This window comes from Rhizoctonia solani, chromosome 1, assembly GCF_016906535.1.
Source record: "Rhizoctonia solani chromosome 1, complete sequence".
In the NCBI taxonomy this organism is placed as follows: domain Eukaryota; kingdom Fungi; phylum Basidiomycota; class Agaricomycetes; order Cantharellales; family Ceratobasidiaceae; genus Rhizoctonia; species Rhizoctonia solani.
In genome coordinates, this window is record NC_057370.1 from 1,284,315 (window position 1) to 1,304,747 (window position 20,433).

Genomic DNA, 20,433 nt, shown 5'->3' on the forward strand with positions numbered 1-20,433 from the left:
ATATGCTACTGTTACCCACTGTGGATATATACAGATCGCTACAATACAAAGTCCATCAAAGCTTCTGTATCCAGTCTGCTAGCCTCTTGAAAGCGTTGCTCCGTTCCGGTTCCCAAAGCGGAAATGCCAAGAAATCATGCGTCGCATCAGGAACTTCATCGTACACAACTAGTTCTTTTCCTACATCAGAGATCATCCTCTGATGCAGCAGCCTGAGAGCATCCATAAAGATTTCCCCGTCTCCGCCAACTATGTATGTCCGAGGAAACCTAGCAAACATACCCGGGACCACCGCAGGATCCAACTCGAATGAAGCTGGTGAAAGATACACATTTTTGCGAGTGTCCTCGGCTGTCAACCGCCCCAGGTAAGACAAATAGGCGTATACGCCTGAAGGATAATGGCTAGTGCTAGGCTGTATGTAGTCAGACTTTTGGTTCCTAGCTACGTGGTTTCCGGGAGCACGGCTATCGGTCGCGACTATATCAACCCAAGGGGAGATCAAAATTAGACCACCGGGCATACCAAGCCCAAGTTCGTGGCTGTCGCGTAAATATCGTACCAGCCCAAGAGCAAGGTTTCCGCCAGCACTATCACCGCATATAATCACGTTCTGTGGCTTGAATCCCAGCCTGCGTGTCAAGTAGACATATCCTGCTAGACCATCGATAATCGCAGTTGGGAAGGGTGCTGCTACCGGATATGGATGGGAAGCCGAGATGCGATAGTCGACCGATAGGACTCTCGTAACAGCAGGACCGCCATACTCGATAAATACTCGTGGAATATTGGCAGTGAAGTCCTCAGGGTGAGCGACCCAGTCTAACGATGAGATAAGTTGGCCCAGTATGCTGACGGCTGGGCCATATGATTACAATAATCCGCCACCATGCAGGTTCAGGATTACCCTCTCCCCGTCATTCGCGAGGGGGATATCAGATACGTCCCCCATATTCCGATCCATATTCTGGTATACGATGGGATATGGCTTGACATGCATCCGCGACCTTTTCAATTCGCTAGCGATACATTCTGGAGGGACCTCATCCATCCAGATAAAGCGGGCGTCTTGACAATCCTCAGTAGCAACCTCTTTGGTGTGATCGTGGGTAAGGAAGTTCCCAGTAGACAATGGTATATCTTTTCAGCAATTACCGTTAACTGGGTTTAATATGACGGATGTTCAGAAAATATCTCGCCTATCAAGTTAGCAAAGGCTTTGACCAACAATGTTTTCTTCAGTGTCCACGACTGTCGGGGTCGTATCCCCATGAAATGAAGCCATGTCCAGACAGGTAGCTTGATTAACACAATACCTACCCTGTAACAAACATAGATTGATCGGGAAAGGTGTAGGTGAAAGATCCTTTTAAACACATGCATCTGGGTCAAATTGATATTGCAAAGTTGAGGGGATTAGGCAAGCTGAACGGGCATCCCCCGGAAAACGAATTGGGTATATTTAATATGCTTGATGTTCGAGTTACCCGTATGGTTCTTATAGATACCAGACACAGGTTTTGCGGCGATGATCAAGATCCAAAGAATTCATAAACTATTACGGGAGAGGGGGTTCTGAACAAGCATATGGGGCAGTCGCAGATTAGGTACCGTGTCGGGTTTAAATTCGTCGCCTCGGTCAAGCTCCTTATCAATCAGGTTCAAAAGTAGGTTCGTCTCCTAGGGGGTTTGAATTGATATAAAACGTGCTTACAACGAATAGAAAATCGTTCAGTGAGTTTGTATGCATGATTTATTGGTCGTTTAGTTGATGAGTTGTACTTGTTTCCCGAAACGTCCAATATCAATCGCCACTCTTAGATAAATTCGTGTGATCACACGAGACTTTTGTTGATCGAATTGTTACATTGAAGACAATGTGGGAATTAAGGATACATAATATTGAGTGCAGCTAAAATTATCGAGTCGTTAAAAGGTATCGAGCATCTTAGTGCTTGTTAACCTCCTGTTGGGCCTGGCCCTTGTCATGTTGAAGGTTACTATAAAATGAGGTTAGTTCAAGAATGTCGTAAGAGTTTGGTAGCACTGCTTACCCCTGAGCTTGCTGTTGCTTGTCACCAGTTACAGCACCGACGATGGAGTCCTTCTTGCCCTCTACGCGATCCGCGGTACCCTCAACGTAGCCCTTGGCCTTGGCCGCATTGAGCTCAGCCTCGCCTGAGGAGAGCATATATTAGGATAATTTAATTATAACTGATGGAGGTACTCACCAGCGGCGTGCTCCTCCTTGCCGCTCTGCTGCCACGACTGGGCACCAGTAAGGTTACCGACGGCCTCGACGGCAGTACCCTTGACAGAGTGGTATTGACCGGAAGTCTTGTTGGGCTCAGAGACATGATGTTAAGAAGTTGTTAGAGTGGTAGTGAGTGAGTATGAGTGAGTATGAGTGAGTGCTGGATACGAGAATAAAGTGCTGTTTATATAGCTCTAGCCGATGATCATCTTGGCTACATCGGTCGTCATTATTTCGAGCTCAATGACGAACAAAATGACGTCTTCGGAGTGCTCGCCGCCGAGTCAGGTGGTCCAAACGCCAGTGTTGTCGCTATCCGAATCGAAGCTAACCAATCGGGCCGCCCCATCTGGGCTGCACATACATCATGGACTACGTCATGCGAGATGGCAAACGAAAATTCACATGTGGGACCTTCACGTGAAAAAGGATATCACCTGACTGTGGCGCTTGCACCCGAGGCTACAAAAACAATTGGATATAGTCACGTGAGGCACATAGCATTTTTCTGGTTACTTTTTGTAACCCCAAGTACTTGGCGCTAAGATTTAGGACGGCTCGGTAGACGCCGTCTCGGGCATTCTCAATGATTTCTGATGGAGCTTTTACCGAGCTTGTCTTGCTTTGGCTAGGTTTCTTTATCAAGGATATTTGTGCCACTGCGACACGTGTGTCGAGAATGCTATTCAAATCAATGGAGGCTGTCCTCTGCTTCCTTTCTTGCATGCTGCCTGGGTGCCTAGCACAAGTGGAGTCCAGCGCGCCTAAATCTTGAGGCAAAATCCCTGCAGGTCTGTTGCTCTCAACTACAGGTGCATCCTGTTGTGTCCCAAGACAAGTCTGTAACGGGCCTTTCAATACCCTACTGGGACCATCTCTAACCCACAAGCCCAACTGAAGCTTTTCCTTCGGCAATCATGCCCAAGTCCAACTCGGATGCTGACGAGAACGACTCGTTGACCAGCGACGAGGAAGGACCCACTCGTTCCATGACGACCCCACACACTCATGCCAATGGTTCAACTCCTAGGTCACCGACAGAGACGCACACAACTAGACGAACAGGTCGTCGTAGGCCAACTTTGGCTCCTAGTGTACAACAGCCATCGAGGATAAACCCTAACGACAAGCCTATAGACAAGTTCCGAACGGCAGTTCGTCTGGTGGGTGTCATTGTTGGGTACCCTCTACACGGTTGTTGAACACACGAATACATAGGTCACAAAGATGCATAGAACTCAAGTCGCTCTCAAGGATCTTGGCTTTGGAATGGGAGGTCAAGACCACCAAGGCAGTTCGCTCCCGGAGATGTATGGACACTTAAATGTGGGTACACTAGTCCTCAAGTTTAATCATTTTGCTAACCGTGATATATGACTAGTCGGCATGTAAAGTTCATGTTTGGGATTATGGCCCAACCAAAGTAAATCCCCGATTATTCGAAAACAAATACGAATTATCCACTGGCTCGAGGTGGGTGAAGGTGGAGGAAAGCGCCCCCTTTGGAGTAAAGTTCGATGGATCAATGTCAGTGGGTTGTCCTGGGATGTATTAGAAGCACTCCACCACCGTTATGATCTGCATCCACTCTCGCTCGACACAGTCATCAACGGGCGCCAAAACGCTCGTTCGAAAGCAGACTACTTCCCGCAACATCTATTCATTCATATTCTGAGGTTCGTAATTTACTTTATCATCGACTATTTTTTCTAACGCTTAAACTTCGATATCAGCCATACGCTTACGCCAGATAATGCGGCCAAAAAAACAGCACCTGTGACTCAAGAATCAGATCCAATGGACTCCCCCCGTCAGTCCAAGACGTATGACCCAGAAAGCGCGATTGGATCTGTTTCTTACAGTCGCCCACCACCCACACGTGCTACGACCTTGGCCACAATCGACGAACCTTACGATGATAAACCCGGTCTTGCTACTCGCGGCTTAGAAACCGAGGCCGAAGCTCTCGCATCTCGCAAAAAAGAGATGAATATGAAGGCGATTGATGCTCTCAAGCACGGTACGGGTCGAGTCGAGGTGGACGTGAGGAGTGTGTTTATGTTTTTACTTCGGGATGGTGAGATTGGCAGAGTTTGATCGTTGGTTTGCGATAGCTGATGAGCGTCTAGGAACTCTGATCACGATTCAGCGGGAATCAGGGTGGGAATTTGGGGTGCCCATCTATGAACGCTTGCGGTTGCGGGATACGCTACTTAGGTCCTCGGGAGATGCCTCTCTTTTACTCCAGAGCTTGATTGATTTGAGTAAGTCCTAGTAAGAATGTTGATGTAGTTGGGTCTGACCTCTCTCTAGTTGTCGATGAAGCCGTCAAGATTACGGACAAGTACCACCGCAGAATTCTCAAAATGGAACGTGACATTTTACTCAAACCGAAGATGAACACCGTACGCGATTGTATGTCATCCTTGCTTTCCTTTTCCTGGTGGTATTCACAAGGCTCTTCTGGCAGTGCACATTGCATCTGGCGACTTGACATTGCACAAACGCACAATGGGACCTATTTCGCAGCTCGTGTATGGTCTTCGGCGATATGATTCAGATCGGACAAAGGTTCGTTTCTCGTGTTACGTCGCCGTTGTCGTCCGGTTTGATTGATTGGGGGAGTGAATGCCAGGCTGTGACTGTGCATAATGAAGACAGTCCTCCACCCGGATTCTTGTCGCATCAATCCAAGGTGTATCTCGCGGATGTACACGATCACATCGAGTGAGTGGCTATGTTTCCTGAACCGGAGTTCGCTTACTGATGATGGGAACCAAGATACATCATCAGTTCGCTCGACATGTTCTCGTCAATCGCTGAGAACTTGATCAACTATACGTTCAATGTGCGTGCGCACCTCACGTATCATTGGATAATTGACTAATATTTCATTTAGCTTGTCAGCTATGAGACCAATCAGGTTATGCGTGGCTTGACAGTCGCAACGGTCATCTTCTTCCCGCTCACATTCCTGACTGGGTATTTCGGTGTGTTGCTTCTTTCATAGATATGGCCGCTATGGCTAAAAGTTTACGATCAGGTATGAATTTTGAGACGATGGATTCGGTCAAGAAGAATTCCGAAATCATGTAAGTCCCCGTCCAAGCTCGGTCCCGGAACCAACCTCTCACCCATACCATTGCATCTTAGGTTCTGGGAAATTGCATTCCCGGTCATGTTCGTAGTCGTGTGCGCGTTCTTATACCCAGACGTCCGGCGATTCATGCACTTCCTCAAGAAACGGGCCGCCACGAAACAGTTTGACGCGAAGAAATTGCAACAGAGATAAATTGGGTGCTAAGCCCCCCTGGATACACCATTCCACGACGGTGCAATGGTTAGGAAAGGCATTGGACGATTTAAATTTGGAATGCGACGTTGCTTTCTTATTTTAGTTTTCTCGGGTCTATGTTTGTATCTATTATGCTTTATAGGACTGATGTATTACGCGATTGACGATTTGCGTGTATGCGCGGTGGCTGCGGACGGGGAACTCGAACGAAAACGTTTCGGGCACGTTTTCGATAAGGAACCTCGAGCCGGGGTTTTGAGTCGATTTAGGGAGTGTCCGTGGGGGTTCTTGCGTGTTGAAATGAGGTGGAATTCTCGCGATGAAGCGTGGGTGAATTGGCTTTTGTTCACTACGGAGGTTTGGGATCTTGTGTGTTGAGTTCACACATTGAGATGGCAGCGATGGGGCCTAGGTGGTGTATACAAGATTATATTATAAGGCTGTCGGGCTGATGGACCGCGATAAGTGGCGCCGATACGAGAAGGCATACCCCTGAGTCGCGCAATAGTGATGTGCATGGGTACGTGTATGCGTCAGTCAAGTGTATGCGTCAACTAGGCTCGTTATGGCCAACGCAGATCGAAGTTTCCTTCTTTTCGTCGCCCGAACAGCTCACGAGTGGAGCGATTACTCATTAGTGCGCTATTCCAGCCTTCTCTTGCGGCGTGCTATATTCGTTTCGGGTCTCCCGAGATTTCGCGACGATAACGAGCACGTCAGCTGAGTCGGCCGTTCGGGGGTCATGTGTTCGGGCGAGAGGAGGGAAGATAGGACTGCCCTTCGGAGCCCGGGTAGGAATCAGGAGCTGGGGGGAAGTGAAGTTATAGTAGTCTGATATGCGCCCTGGCTGGGTGAGAAATCATGGTCAGGGAGATTGTTCGCAATAAGGGTAGTATACAACTAGGGAAACCTAGTACCAGGCACACATTCATCTCAAACTGGGGGGGAGGTCCGATCATATTGACCTCAAAAGAGTGCGTCAGATCATCTCATCGCGAAGTACGCGTCCAGTCGGGCAACGTCGACCTTACGATCGTGAACCCGTCGTAGACTTCGGGCGAGCTCCAGAGCGGGACGAAGCCCATGGCTCTGGCGCGTCGTATGGCCTTGCCAACGCGCCGCTGAGAACGCCATGTCAAGCCGGTCTTGGCCCTCGAGTGGATCTTGCCCATGTCGGTGACGAAGGGCTTGAGCAACAGCGGATTCTTGAATTCGTCCAAGGGGTCGATGGAGAGTTTGCGGAAAGCATCGATGGACTGGGCGTGTGCTCGCGAGGGGCCCATTGTTTGCTCTTTGCGCCTTGTGTAGGGCTTTGTGATGCGGTTCTCCCGGGTGAACTCGTGGGGGCTTATAAACTGGGGGAGTGCACGAGTGTTAGTTGTGTACATCGAGTGGATACACTGGGAAAGAGGTGGTGCACCTGGTTTGGCTGTATTAGCTTTGGTTTTTCCAACAGGGTTGCTGGGAGGGCGGCTCCGTCTAAGTAGATAAATAAACAAATAAAAAAGAAACGAGCGTCAGAAATAAGCGGGATTCTGAGTGGCAAGAGGTGACTTGCCTTGCTCTTCGGCGGCTGACTGGACAAGATCTGCGAGTCTGCGCATAGCCTCGGCCGGCTCGTCGGTGGTGTTGGCATTGCGCAGTGGAGCAGCAGTCGAGAATGCACGATAGGCATGCGTTAGGGGCGCGCGCGAGATGCGGAGGCAGGCGAACATTTTTGTGTGTGTGAAATAAATTCAAGCAAGGAATAAACGGATTGATATTTGCGATTGGATCTTGTTCAGGGGCGGGTAGGGGCTCTTAAGGTGGATTGGTCGAGTAGCAACGACGACTGACTGGCTCCAGACTCGTCAAGTATTCGTTGCCGAATCATCTACGACGACATAGCCGTTGAACACAGTGCGCCAGAGCCCTTGTGGCGGTCTGGCCAAGATGTCTGCTCCTCCTCCGCCGTCCCGCGTGTCCCCTGCCGGTCTAATGCACGTATCGATTAATATCGATTACAATTTTCTAATGGCTTATTCTATTTATTCATTCACTCTCTAGGTTCGCGCCCACTCCCCGCGATGGCCGTGCCCCAGTCTTGGACGATGGTGCCTCGCCGCTGCCGGTGCTCCCCAAGGCACTATCTGCACACTCTCTTGCTCAATGGCCATCACTGCCACCCACACCGAGCAACACGGCAGCATCCACCCCGAACCCAACAGCAAACCAGATATCCATGCCGTTTATCAAACGACATATTCGGCGCCGACTGACTAATGCAAAGGAAACATGCGACAAGGAGCTTTCCAAGGTCATCCATTCTATTACCACATATGTCGAGGAGCGATTACGAGAACCGTCCGAGCCCGACTATGAGTCCTATCTCCATGACCTCAACCCCGGCGTCCTCACCAACGCCATGACCGACGACGACGACGATGAATCAGACGACGATCACGAGGTCGACTACCGTAGCCGCCAAGGTATGTCATCAATTTACTGATTTATTTCACATTATATCTCATCCCCCATGTAGTCTCTACCTCGTCCAGCCCCAATTCCTTCCGTCGCCCGCTCGGTCTTCCTCCCCGATCTATCGCATCTACATCTTCCTACGGCGATGCCAGTCCATCTCGCAAATCGAGCGATCCCCATACCCGCCAGCATATGGCCCCACCCCTGCTCCCAACTGGCAGCAACCTCCCTTGGCTCGCCGTCTCTCGCGTAGCCGACCCCATCCTGGATCTCTGCCTATCAAATCTTCGTCAAACTCCCGCTCGAATTCCCGTTCGCGTTCTCCTCTTCCTCCGGCCCCACACGATGCCCAGACCGTCTCATCTTCGCCCCGCACCGGACCAATAGCCGCCGTCTCTCCCGCATGATGGACTTTGAGGAAACAGTCAATCCGTTCATGTCCACTCTCCATGAAATGACCGCAATTGCTACAGACGTTGTCGACATGTCCATTGCCCAGCTCACATCTCAGCCAAAGACATGCACTGAAATCGTGCAAAAGGTCCAGACAATCGGTCGCGCCTGGGACGAGCATCCGGACTGGCATGGCCGAGGCTGGTATGTCCAACTCCTTCTCGCTGTTGCAGGTCTCAGTCGTGTCGTCGAATGGTGGGAGGCCGAGAAGCAATTTTGGAACTTTGACGACGATGACGAGAGCGAGATGGAGCCCATGGTCTTTGTCATGAAGCCCAGCTCTCAACCGGCGAGCGCTAACCTCAGTTCGGCGCGTGAACTGCCAGAGGTCAGGTCCCCGCTGTCCCGTACTTCAAGCTCGGGTACCAAGAACGGCACACCGCTCGACACGGCTGGCGCGCTTTCCGGAGAGGTCACGTCTGAAGGTCTTCCCGAGAATTCGACCCTATTGGCGCCCGAAGTTCGACCTAATTCGACCGAGCCTGAGCAAACAGAGTCTGCCCAAATTCAAGCCCAAACCGAGGCTGAGAACGCCCAGGAAACCGTTCAAGAAACCGAGACATTGCGTATTCGGGCTGAGGAAGCGCAGATCATGACGATCGTTTTGGAACTGGCCTTGGATGGAGAGGAGCTTCTTTGGACAAATCGCTCCTGGTCGGAAATCATTGGGTACGTGATATATATGTCGTGTGACTGACATGGCGTTGATCGCGCGAGGTACAGGTCCAACCCCGAAGACGTGATTGGCACTGCGATCACCCGATTACTTGCCCCCGAGGATGCGGATGTATTTGTCAAATCTACGCGTCAACTACGTGAAGATGACTCTCATACTATCGAGGTGGTGTTCCAAATGCGCGTCGAGTCCAGCACGCCCGAGCCCGTGTACCAGCAATTCGAGGGCAAGGGTATGCTTATGCTCGATCGCTTCTCGGGTGAACCAAGCCACACGATGTGGGTCCTCAAACCGGTTGGGGAAGCCGAAGTCGACGACGTCCCAGAACTCGAGCTTACGCCGGCAATGACCGAAGTTCCTCAACAGCGCCCACTCGTTACTCTCCGCCGCGCAAGCACGGACTCGCGTCTAGGCCTGCTCCCACGTCCGTTTTCGCATGCGCCCGTGCTCTGTCGGATATGCGAGTGCCAGATTCCGGATTGGTTCTTTGAAAAACACAACGAGACCTGCCATGAGTTGCATCGACTCGAGGCTGAGATCGGAGAGCACAATGACACGATTTCGGACTTGCGTACTACGATTCGGGGGTTGACGACGTCTTTGGACCGGGCATCGCCTGTTACGGTCCCAGAGTATCGCGGCGTATCGCTCGTGAATCCTTCGCCTTCGCCTCTACTTGGTATGCCTGCACAGCAAGGTATGAGACCGCACGGACATGCGACTCAGTTGTCGAATCGCTTGCAGCGCGGTTCGTTGAGGAAGCAACAGCACCAAACGCTCCAACTGCTCGACGATATTTTGCAAATTGCGCAAGAAATCACTATCCCTGCTTTACGTGAAGATCAACATGATATCCCGATTGAGCGCCAGAGATTAATGTCTCCCCCCTCGGAACGCAAGATTGAGATTGTGCAAAAGTGGACCAAGCCTCATACGGATGATCCAGGTTTGAACCGTCTCGGAAACGACGTGTATGCGGTGATTCGGCACAAGGTTGATAGCGTGAACCGGTTGACGAACACGATTCGGTATGCGGAAAAGGTGCGCATGGAGTGGGAGGAGCGGGTCGAGATGGAGAGAGCCGAGATGGAGCCGTTGGAGCCGTTGCCCGAGGGCGAGGAGCCAGAATCTGGGGGAGAGGCAGAGGGTGAAGAAGGTGAAGAGACGGAGGAAGAGAGAACGGTCGAGCAGGTGCGCGAGAGCGAGGATGTATCGAGTACGACGTCCGAGTATGCGTTTGGTCGGGATGCCCCGTCTGAGCCTACGCCCATGGCCTCATCTCCTACTCCAGCTGAGAGCACTGAGCCAGAGACTCCGTCGACTGAGCCTGCTTCCAGTACCGCTTCGAATGCAACTGCTACAGAGCCCATACCCATTGCTACTCCTGCGCCCCGTCCGCCTGCGATGATTGTACCGCAAACGCTTCACCATGGGATGCTTATCACCCGTTCTTCTACCCCTTCTTCAGTATCGTCCCCGCTCGCTACGGCCGCGCCGATTGTTGCGGCATCTACCCCGGAACATATGTCTTTGAATCCCTCGAGCGAATTGAGTCCCCAAACCGTACGAACGCGCCGTTCGGTTCAAAATGTATCTTTGCTCGTGACCCCTCCCATGTCCCCGTCGGTCGCCCCCAGGACGGGCAGACGGCCAGAAAGACCCGACGGATGTCCACCATTCAGCCAATTGTTGCCAGCCCTGTCGCCGGCTCCAAGGACGGCCCGCTCTCGCCTCGTCTGCCTTATAGCACAACCGTCGCCCCCCGTCCCACCCCGTCGACGATCAAAGACTTTGAGATTATCAAACCCATCAGCAAGGGCGCGTTCGGTTCCGTCTTTTTGGCAAAGAAGAAAACGACCGGAGACTACTTTGCGATCAAGGTTCTCAAAAAGGCGGATATGATTGCTAAGAATCAGATCACAAACGTCAAGGCCGAGCGCATGATTTTGATGAAACAGTCCGAGTCTCCGTTTGTGGTCAAGCTGTACTTTACGTTCCAGAGCAAGGAGAACTGTATCTCGTGATGGAGTATCTGAACGGCGGAGACTGTGCGTCGTTGATCAAGACTCTTGGTGCGCTCCCCGAGGAGTGGGCGAGGGCGTATATCGCCGAGGTGACGCTTGGGTTGGAGTATTTGCATGCCAAGGGCGTTGTGCATCGGTGGGTGCCAACAATCAATATTTTGTGGGCATGGCTAAAGAAAAAATGCTTGTGTCCAGTGATTTGAAACCGGACAACCTACTGATTGACCAGCATGGACACCTCAAGCTGACTGACTTTGGACTGAGCCGAATCGGATTGCTTGGTCGCCAGACCCGGGAAAGCGCCCGCCATACTCACTCGATCTCTTCAGATAGACCTTTCAGAGGAGACAAACCGCGTAACAGTCCAAGCTCACGGCCAACATCTGTGGATTCGCCGTATCTGATTTCGCCGATTATTTCGCCCGAGCAGGGTGCGCCTATATCGTACTTTTCATCCCATGGACTAGGTGGCTCAAGTGGAACTCCAGGCCTTGGAACACCCGGACTTGGTCCGTTGATGTTCCCAGATGATATCAGCGAGTCGAGTGGCTCTGAAAGTGTGTCCGGTTGGCTGCCCTGGCGCCGCCCCCCGCGTCCTGCGGATAGTCCGATGCAATCGTTTGCAACTGATATGACGCTTGATTTGAGGACGACCGTGCCTGCAAGCGGAGGTGGAGGTACTCCCCCTGCCAATGAGCAGCAAAAGTTTGTTGGGACGCCGGATTATCTTGCGCCAGAAACCATTCTGGGCATCGGGAACGACGATACCAACGTTGATTGGGTGAGTTTTGGCATATTGAGCAGAGTTGTGTGGAGGTTGATATAGTGTATGCAGTGGGCGCTGGGTGTCATTACGTACGAGTTCTTGTATGGGTTCCCACCGTTCCATGCATCAACGCCGCAAGAAGTCTTTGACAACATTATTTCTCGCCGAATTGATTGGCACGAAGAAGAGGAAGACATTGAATACTCGCCCGAGGCACGAGCCATTATGGAGCGTCTCATGACAACCGAGATTACTCACCGCCTGGGATATAATGGCGCGGACGAGGTCAAGTCGCATCCATGGTTCACGGGCATCGAGTGGGACAAGGTCACGACTACTGAAGCCCAGTTTGTGCCACAAGTGACGGACCCAGAGTCAACCGATTACTTTGACGCGCGTGGAGCGCTCCCGCAGATCTTCCAAGACGACGAGCCTCAAACTACTGACACTCCTGAAGACCAGCCTGTTACTCCTAGTGGGGGCGCTGGCCCGTCTATTGCCCGTCCGATCCCGATATCCAAGGAGGGATCCATTTCGCAGCCGCCCGACGACGAATTTGGAGCTTTCAGCTATAAGAATTTGCCCGTCCTCAAACAGGCCAACGACGATGTGATCCGGAAGATGCGAACAGACCAGATGGCACCGATGACATATACGCTGTCGGATCCGACACCGCAACAGCAGCAGCAACACAATAGGCGCCGAAGTGTCTCGCAGAAGATCAAGAAACCTCTCAATTTAGAGTCTCGAGTTGCTGTAAGTCGGGTAAATCCAGAGTGCTAAATTTAAAATATTCATTTTGGCTGTCGGTTTATTTTAGCAGAGCGGTTCGACGAATCCTCCATCACCTTCCACGTCGACTTCGTCGATCGCGTCATCCCCATCTCGCGGAAGCATACAACCATCGACTCCGGCCAGCAGCATGAGTGGACATGTACGACGTCCGTCCGAGTTTGGAGCAGTGGAGCGCTTCAAGTCGAGCCACCTTGATAGTGACGGGGTCAGACGAAACTCGATGCCCAGCCGGTTAAGAACGTCGTCTATATCGAGCCAGGATATGAATGCGACATTGCCTCAGCAACCTCCCGAAGAACAATGGACAGGCGAGCCCAGAGCGATTTCTCCAGTCCAGTCCCGTCCAGCGAGCGTCGTGCCCAAAATGCCTCCTCCGGCTCCACCGGTTCCTGTTCCTACGCAGTCGGCACCGCAGTCGGATCGCGGCCTGGTGGTACTGATTGCAGAGGACAATCCGATCTCGAGCAAGGTTCTGGAGACACTCTTGACGCGTATGGGGTGCCGGTGTGTCGTTGTCGCTGACGGGTCAGAAGCCATCAGTGTAGCAATGGGCGATATCAGTGAGTGGTAGTATATATGCATGGGTAGTGGCGGTCGCTAATGCGATGAACTAGAATTTGATTGCATACTTATGGACTATCAGATGCCCAGTGTGGATGGGGAGGTGGCCGCGCGGTTGATCAAACAGACCAAGAACAAGAACTCAAACGTGCCGATCGTAGCTGTAAGCGCTTACAATGGCTACGAGGGTGCGTTATCGCAAGGCATCTTTGCTGCGGCGTTGCCCAAACCGCTATCCAAGACCGACTTGTTGAACACTATGAAGGCTCTCGGGTTCAAGACTTCACACGATGGAGCCAAAGGAAAGCTGTCTTCCACCAAGCCTTCTTGAGATTGCATTTATTTGAGTTAGGGATGGGTTGTATGTGTATATGATTAACTGCGTTCGCTTTACGCTGTGCCATGATCTTTTTGCTTGTTTGTTTCTTCTCCCTCCCCCCCTTTCCCCCCCCTTTTTTTCAATCTCCTCTCTCATGTCCTATATCGTTTCGTTCGCGCATCACTCGCATTGAAGCCACAAGATTGTTTTGTTGCATATAATGTACGTGTATTTCTGTTGCCGGAAAGAAGACGCCGGATGAAGTGCGGAAGAAAAGCAGCCGGGGAATTGTATCCGAAGTCTCGTTTTCCTTGAGAGAAACCTGCATGGCCATGTCGAGAAATAAGGCGGCATCGAGCGGGAACGCGGTAGCGTCCACGACGACGCGTTACTTTGAGTGCGCAAATTCGTTTTGCGATTTTCTTTCTTGATTAAAATCTGATTAATTCTGTTTGGTCGAACCTTGCACCAGAGTGCCCCCCAATGCAGAACCGACCACCAAGGCCATTGCAGAGCTGCTCAAGGCTGTGCACCGCCAGTCTGAGCAACATGATCAAGAGAATAAGCGTCGGCAGCAATGGGAGGCTGATACTCTCCAGAAGCAAGCTCTGCACCAACAGTCGGTCGACATCAGGTCTGTCCTCATCGCTTCCCATCCGATATTCGCTTACCTCAGTACAGGCTGGCCGCAATGCAGCAGCAGATAGACAGTCTGCGAGGGTACCCTACTCAGCCGTATCCACAGCCCCAGGCTCCAGCATATGCTGCGGGTATACCCCCGCCTGGTGCCATGTATTTTGCCCAGGCGCAGCCTCCTGCACAGCAGTTCTCTGTGACTCCCCCAGCTCAACAACAACAGCAGCAGCAGCAGCAGCAACAGCAACAACAACAACAGTCTCAGCAGCCTGGCCAATCAACACCGAGCTCGGCCCGCCAGCCTCGTTCATTTAAGCGCCTGAAACAATACCAACCAAATGACTCCGAGGGGGACGATAGTATGATGAATATGAGTGTGAACATGAACAACCAGATGATGCCCCAGTTGCCCGAGCCATCAATCGCCCCTATGGACGAGGAACGTGTACATGCGCTTGCGAGGAAGAAGAACCCGGTGGGGAGCATCCCGGTACGTCATGTATAGTAAATGTATGGCAATTACATTCTCAAACCGGTCTAGTCTGCTATGCGCGCCCACATACTCCGCCTCATGGGTCTTAATCCGCACGAAGCTCTGCCCCCCTCGCATGTGGAAGATCAGCCTGCCCCTGAAGGGGTTATCCGTTTTGTTTGGGAAAAAACCCCGAAGAGTTCTCCGCACAATGGCCGCATGAAAGTGAGTGTGCCCATGTGACCGTCTTGCGCTTGGATCTTATCAGTTGTTTAGCAAATCGTTATCGAAGACCTTCAACGATCCCGCCATTTGTACCCACTCGTTCCGACAGCCGACTTTGCCGCTCCTCTTCTGGACGCATGTTTTGATCAGGCGTTTACTACGCTACGTGGTAAATGGCGCATCCAATGCGGCGAACCCGGTCTAGAGACAAAAGTCGAGGCCAAAGCTAAACGTACGCGCCGCCACAATCGGAAGAAGTCGGCAAGTACCATCGACATTCAATTCAATCTCAATCTAATAATTCATTTCCAGAAATTAAACCATCGGATGGCCGCTCGCGCCAACTTGCACCAGTTTACACATACTACCTTTGAGCCGGCGCTGATACCTGAAGTCATGTCTTCTGAATCGTCCGAGGACGACACAGACGGAAAGAAAGACTTCCAGACTCGTGGGTTCTCATGGCGCTCTCAGCGGGCCCAGAATGTGCGATAGCTTACTTTGTTTCCTTTGTTCTTACTGATTTGGTTCCTAGTTCTACCAATGCCTTGATGAAGAAGAAAACAATGGTCGGGACAGGGCGCTACGTAGGGGTGGAGCTCGGCGCGAGCGTAGAGACGGAGGCCCCAAGGCCGGCGATCCGCTCCCTCCCAAAGGGACGCCCTTGTGGATGATCAGCAAAGCCTGGCTGCGAAACCAGAATCCCGAAACACTTTCCGGCCTTGGTTTGGTAGACGATCGCTCGTTCGACTGGCGTGGATTCCACGAGCTTGGTGATAGCTCTGGCGATGAAGGCGAACCCGTTATGGACGAAGGAACAATGGGAATAGTTGACGGCGTACCCGGAATGGGAGTTGGCGTGGACTACCCAGGAGAGATGGGCGGGATGCAAGGACAGGCACAAGTTGGGCCGGTCAGTCAAGTCGGGCATTCTCAGCAGGTCGGCCAAGGTCAACCATCTCATGTTGCACATTTGCAGCATGTGCAGCACGTCACATATGGCCAACAAAGCCATATGGGATAGAGTGAACTTCTTCAACTTGTTGGATACCTTGGAAGCGTCAAAGAAGACACCAAAGAGGTACCCATTTGCCGACAAATTAGTTTTTTGGCTTTACGAAGGATCAGTTTGCTTTGGATATTTTTGGGGAGCATCAAGGGAAAATGTTGTTGTACGCTATCTCTGTATTTCGCGGGTTTCGGTGTTTTGAGGTTTCAATATTTCGGGTCTGGGTCTTTCCTGATGAAAAACGAAGTTTATGGTTTTATTCTGACGCATAAGTGATCGAGATTTTCTGCTGGTGACTGGGGATTCTACTAGTTTACCGGGCCCGAAGCATTTCCAAGTTCCCCTCAAGAGAGGTCTTGATCCGGAACCTCGTTTCTATTTCATATGGGAACTTGGCAGTGATGATGGGAAATGGTTCAAATCAGTGATCGGTGGTGGTGGCTACTCGTATGGTTTGCCAACGCAAGTCCAAAGCACTCACTATCGATATCAATCGTAATCCGGTCCGAAACTTCGTGTACTGTATACGAGACCTATGTGAAGATTTCCGCTGTTTTCCCAGCGAGATCTGCGCTACCACTCACATAAACCTGTTCGGAGTCGCCCACCAGCAATCATTCTGTCCCCTTCGTGTCTGCTACGAATCCGCCCCGATCCTATCCCTAGCCAAGATACCTGCTTTGACAACCTTCCACTATATAAACAGACTTCAAGCTCTATGGAAGCTGAAGAAACCCTAACCCTCAGAAGTATCCAAATTCGGTTGCTGAGCCTGTATCTGTTCGTTACATCCATCTGGAGCAACGAGTGTAAAGCCCATACCTACGGCGGCCTATATATGCAAGAGTGTTGATATAACGAGCTGGGTTGGTTAAAAGAATGAAAATGTTATGGATCTACATGGTGAATGATTACATTATACGTAACGCCACTAATTCAAAGCCATGGTGCAGTCTATCAGGTTTGGTAGATGGGCATCATTCACCCAGTTGTCGGCCGCGCATCCCAGGCCCATTTTAAGCATGTGCACTTTATTCTGCGTGTATCATCAGTCGGCTATCGGGTTTATGTCTCTAATCTATATTCCATACCTCCGTTCTGTGCCGTCGATACTCTGGTGAGCTAACTTTATCCCACTCTTAAATTGGGGTCCAGACCCCATGGTGCAATCTTGTATGAGATCAGTGCTGATTGGAACTTTGCGCTTACTCTTACCCGTCACCTCCGTGTCAATCCCAGTCCAGGACTAGGAATATCGGGCAAATTGAATATGATCTATCTCTGATGTGATTTAGCTGGGATACGCATGCAAGTCACAAGTGCCCCGAATAGGGAAATATAAGTATGATAAGTACACAGCTAGCGTTAAGAGTTTATTGAATTGATTAAGGCGTTCCGTGAGTGGGTGGAGAGATGAGACGTCTCGGTAAAGTATGGTGCATGGTGCATGGCTTGAACTGTTCCCCAACTTGGCAACCAGAGCAAACTGACAAAAAGAGGTACAGGTCGCATTATGAATATTCGAGGGGCTCAGGCGCATATACCCTAGTCCTGGTGTGAGGGTAAGTTAACAACCTACGCTGTGCCAATTGTACGACAACAAAACAGGTTGATTGATTTCTATGTACATATATAACGACCAGGAAACCCGTGAGTACATATGTAATTGCGTCACATTATTTGTTGCGCGATGCATGCTCTAAACCGCAGGGTCGAAGGATTTTGTCCCAGGGTTGCGTGCATGTATTTTACTAAGTTTATGGCTACAGGCTCATTGTTTAGTAGGTCATCTTATTCATAAAGTGAAAAAGAGAAGGCCTCGCAAACCGGCTAACCGGGAAGAAAAGCCGAGCCTCAAGGATGTGGTGGGCCTCGGAATTCTGAAGAACGATCGAACCCGTAATTGCTCCCGTAATGAAGATACCGAAACTACCAGAGCTGTCCTTTTATACCCGCCTCTCATCCTCTAACTAGCGGATATCTCCTCACATGGATCCACTCACAAAACTGCTGCACACTCAACCTTTCGGATTCCTGTACCTTCTTTATAGACGCATACTGGTTGTGCTCAAGATACCCTTTTGGACTGCTCTCTACTTTGCAGGAATCAATAAGCCACGCCCGTCCTGGTCGCTAAAAAGTTATTGCTATCGAACGCTATTCGGGATGTGTTAGGTATATGCTCCATGTCATGACTCAGCTATCATTTCCTCACTTGTTATTTAATGTACAGACGCGCCTTCAAAAACGGGTCAAACCCGCGGACGGGACCACACAAAAGAGGTCATTGCCAAGGATTGTCTGGACGCTCGCTTTATTTGGGTTGATCCTGTCCCTCCTAACCTGATTGTGGGGGAGGTCGAACGACTCGCACGAGCGTGCGGGGCCCGGTCCGTGCGTATTCCTGCCTATGGATTCGGAAAATGGGAGTCTGAACGAGATCTCGCACGAGATGGTGAAAAGGTTATTCTCAATCTTCATGGTGGGGCATACATAGTGAGTACTCTTGGTCTAAACGAAAGCCAATAGGATCGAACGTAATTTACAGGCAGGAACCGCCCACCCAGAGGATCCGACGGCTAACATCCCGCGTGGATATCTCACTTATGGCATTTCGCGTGTGCTCTCAGTCGATTATCGTCTCTCTGCTACAAATCCATACCCAGTTGTTGCTCCTTTCCCGACAGCTCTTCTGGATGCACTGGCAGGGTACATCTACCTCACACGTACGCTCGGATTCAAGCCCCAGAATGTCATCGTCAGTGGAGATAGTGCTGGTGGAAATTTAGCCCTTGCGTTGGCAAGGTACTTACGGGACTCGGCTGAACTGGGACTTGGAATTCCCGGAGGATTGATATTGATATCTCCATGGGTCGATCCTACAGGAACGTACACCGGTACACTTACAGACAATTCTCCTGCCGTACTGAACGCCAAGTCCGATTATATCAAGCTCCCAGATGCGAAAACCGATCCCAATGCTCGGTATTTTTATTCCCTCCGCGCGCTTATCGGGCCTATGTCCGTGAAGGATGCAGGGCACAGCCCATACATTTCTCCAGCGTCATTACGTTTAGCAGAAAATGGGTTGTTCAGTGATTTCCCACCAAGCTATATAATCAGTGGAGACGCAGAAGTACTTGTGGAACAAATCCGGTTGCTCCACTCGCGGATGAAAGGGGATATGCCCACGGGCGCTGTGGTTTATCGTGAAGTTCCCGATGCGGTGCACGATTTCGTTGCTTTTACGGTTTGGGAGCCTGAGAGAAGTGAGGTGCTAAGAGAAACCATGAATTGGGTCAAAGCATTGTAGTAGGATTAGGTATATGCCGTGCAGTGGAATGAAATACTTCTCAGGTCGACCTAGCCTTCAAGTCTATTCACAAATTTAAGGTGCGGCCAGTAGCCTACAATCGACATCCCCAATTGGGGCGAGTTAGCCATTTTGTACGACTAGTAAATATATATTTCTACTGCATACGACTATTTAACATCCGCAGACCAAAGAGTGGCCCACCCCATCAATATAGCTGCCTTCTACCCCAGCTTGCCGTTTTCTGAACATTTATTCTCACTTCTCAACCTAAACTTCGGCCTCAAACAGCCATGTTTCATTGGGCTTATCTTTTCATCTCCAACTGATAGCGCATTTATTCATCTGGATCGTGTCACAAGTCGTGCTTGCTAATCAGAACCATGGAATATCTATCTTGTGTGGCTTAAACCTATTAGATGCAATTTCACGCATTCCACGAGTGTTGTGTGCACATCTAACTAGTGTTTTTGTGAAGAGGATATTCATATATAACTATTCGGCTACATAACAAAATCGGCGGACTATACCCGCGCGTAGGCGCTAGCATGTGCACTTTTGGTCTCAATACTAGCCAGTGTCGAATCAAGAAGCCGTACTAGGGCCTGTGGTTCACCCAAGAGTTTTTGGCGAAATACGCATAGAGTGCCAGACTATCCACCCTTTGAGGCTAATAATCGACGCCAATACCCCTACTAATAGCTCTTACTTATGCTCGGTACATTTTATAAGTGCCTGTAAGCATGGACGCCCATTTTTCATACCTTTCATTTTATTTCTTAACCAACCGTGGTCTATCTATTTACACCGAGTCACGCATGTACTCAATGTGTTTATAATAATAATAAAGCTTCAGCTCGATCTGTTTGAGATATAACGTTATTAAGCCTCAAAACAAACTGTATGCAAACACTGTTACATCGTGATTTTTGAACTCCAGCAATGACATTGAACATCCCATAGTTGTAAGTTTATAACTTACTATGATCTATGCACGCTTTTGTGTAATATCAACCGGAGATAAACAATCTAACGTCTTGAAACCTGCTCCAAGTGGTCCAGATGATTGATAAATGGCCACACATACGCAGGCCATGCACTAGAATATACACAGGTTCATTGTAGAGCCCATAATACGCAATTGGAAATCGTACTTGGTCTATACCTCTACTACC

The 20,433-nt window shown here is 50.4% G+C and overlaps 8 protein-coding genes across 8 annotated transcripts; 5 read left to right on the top strand and 3 right to left on the bottom strand.

Moving 5' to 3' along the window:
- Nucleotides 1-55: 55 nt before the first annotated feature.
- On the bottom strand, nt 56-1,051 carry RhiXN_03903 (carbohydrate esterase family 10 protein; the record flags this gene model as incomplete). Its single annotated transcript, XM_043323720.1, has 2 exons — nt 56-822; nt 889-1,051. The coding sequence occupies 2 exons, from the start codon at nt 1,049-1,051 to the stop codon at nt 56-58; spliced, it is 930 nt and encodes a 309-aa protein (XP_043176139.1).
- Nucleotides 1,052-1,948: 897 nt separating this feature from the next.
- RhiXN_03904 (CsbD domain-containing protein) lies at nt 1,949-2,980 on the bottom strand (the record flags this gene model as incomplete). Its single annotated transcript, XM_043323721.1, has 4 exons — nt 1,949-2,000; nt 2,055-2,178; nt 2,232-2,346; nt 2,771-2,980. 4 exons carry the CDS (start codon nt 2,978-2,980, stop codon nt 1,949-1,951), a joined length of 501 nt encoding a protein of 166 aa, XP_043176140.1.
- A 191-nt stretch (nt 2,981-3,171) lies between these two features.
- RhiXN_03905 (CorA-like magnesium transporter protein) lies at nt 3,172-5,546 on the top strand (the record flags this gene model as incomplete). Its single annotated transcript, XM_043323722.1, has 13 exons — nt 3,172-3,417; nt 3,473-3,580; nt 3,636-3,727; nt 3,787-3,930; nt 3,988-4,331; nt 4,384-4,518; nt 4,568-4,669; nt 4,725-4,825; nt 4,890-4,981; nt 5,036-5,102; nt 5,154-5,244; nt 5,298-5,346; nt 5,408-5,546. 13 exons carry the CDS (start codon nt 3,172-3,174, stop codon nt 5,544-5,546), a joined length of 1,710 nt encoding a protein of 569 aa, XP_043176141.1.
- Nucleotides 5,547-6,538: 992 nt separating this feature from the next.
- Nucleotides 6,539-7,264, bottom strand: RhiXN_03906 (ribosomal protein S18; the record flags this gene model as incomplete). Its single annotated transcript, XM_043323723.1, has 2 exons — nt 6,539-7,028; nt 7,104-7,264. 2 exons carry the CDS (start codon nt 7,262-7,264, stop codon nt 6,539-6,541), a joined length of 651 nt encoding a protein of 216 aa, XP_043176142.1.
- Nucleotides 7,265-7,481: 217 nt separating this feature from the next.
- RhiXN_03907 (protein kinase response regulator receiver domain-containing protein) lies at nt 7,482-8,396 on the top strand (the record flags this gene model as incomplete). Its single annotated transcript, XM_043323724.1, has 3 exons — nt 7,482-7,510; nt 7,596-8,017; nt 8,071-8,396. 3 exons carry the CDS (start codon nt 7,482-7,484, stop codon nt 8,394-8,396), a joined length of 777 nt encoding a protein of 258 aa, XP_043176143.1.
- A 67-nt stretch (nt 8,397-8,463) lies between these two features.
- RhiXN_03908 (protein kinase response regulator receiver domain-containing protein) lies at nt 8,464-13,615 on the top strand (the record flags this gene model as incomplete). Its single annotated transcript, XM_043323725.1, has 8 exons — nt 8,464-9,131; nt 9,186-10,701; nt 10,776-11,114; nt 11,168-11,298; nt 11,358-11,943; nt 11,998-12,684; nt 12,749-13,283; nt 13,338-13,615. 8 exons carry the CDS (start codon nt 8,464-8,466, stop codon nt 13,613-13,615), a joined length of 4,740 nt encoding a protein of 1,579 aa, XP_043176144.1.
- Nucleotides 13,616-13,935: 320 nt separating this feature from the next.
- On the top strand, nt 13,936-15,960 carry RhiXN_03909 (uncharacterized protein; the record flags this gene model as incomplete). Its single annotated transcript, XM_043323726.1, has 6 exons — nt 13,936-14,000; nt 14,076-14,237; nt 14,285-14,729; nt 14,781-14,936; nt 14,988-15,422; nt 15,472-15,960. 6 exons carry the CDS (start codon nt 13,936-13,938, stop codon nt 15,958-15,960), a joined length of 1,752 nt encoding a protein of 583 aa, XP_043176145.1.
- Nucleotides 15,961-18,111: 2,151 nt separating this feature from the next.
- On the top strand, nt 18,112-19,258 carry RhiXN_03910 (alpha/beta hydrolase family protein; the record flags this gene model as incomplete). The annotated part of the gene is made up of 3 exons (XM_043323727.1): nt 18,112-18,115; nt 18,179-18,441; nt 18,494-19,258. 3 exons carry the CDS (start codon nt 18,112-18,114, stop codon nt 19,256-19,258), a joined length of 1,032 nt encoding a protein of 343 aa, XP_043176146.1.
- Nucleotides 19,259-20,433: the final 1,175 nt, after the last annotated feature.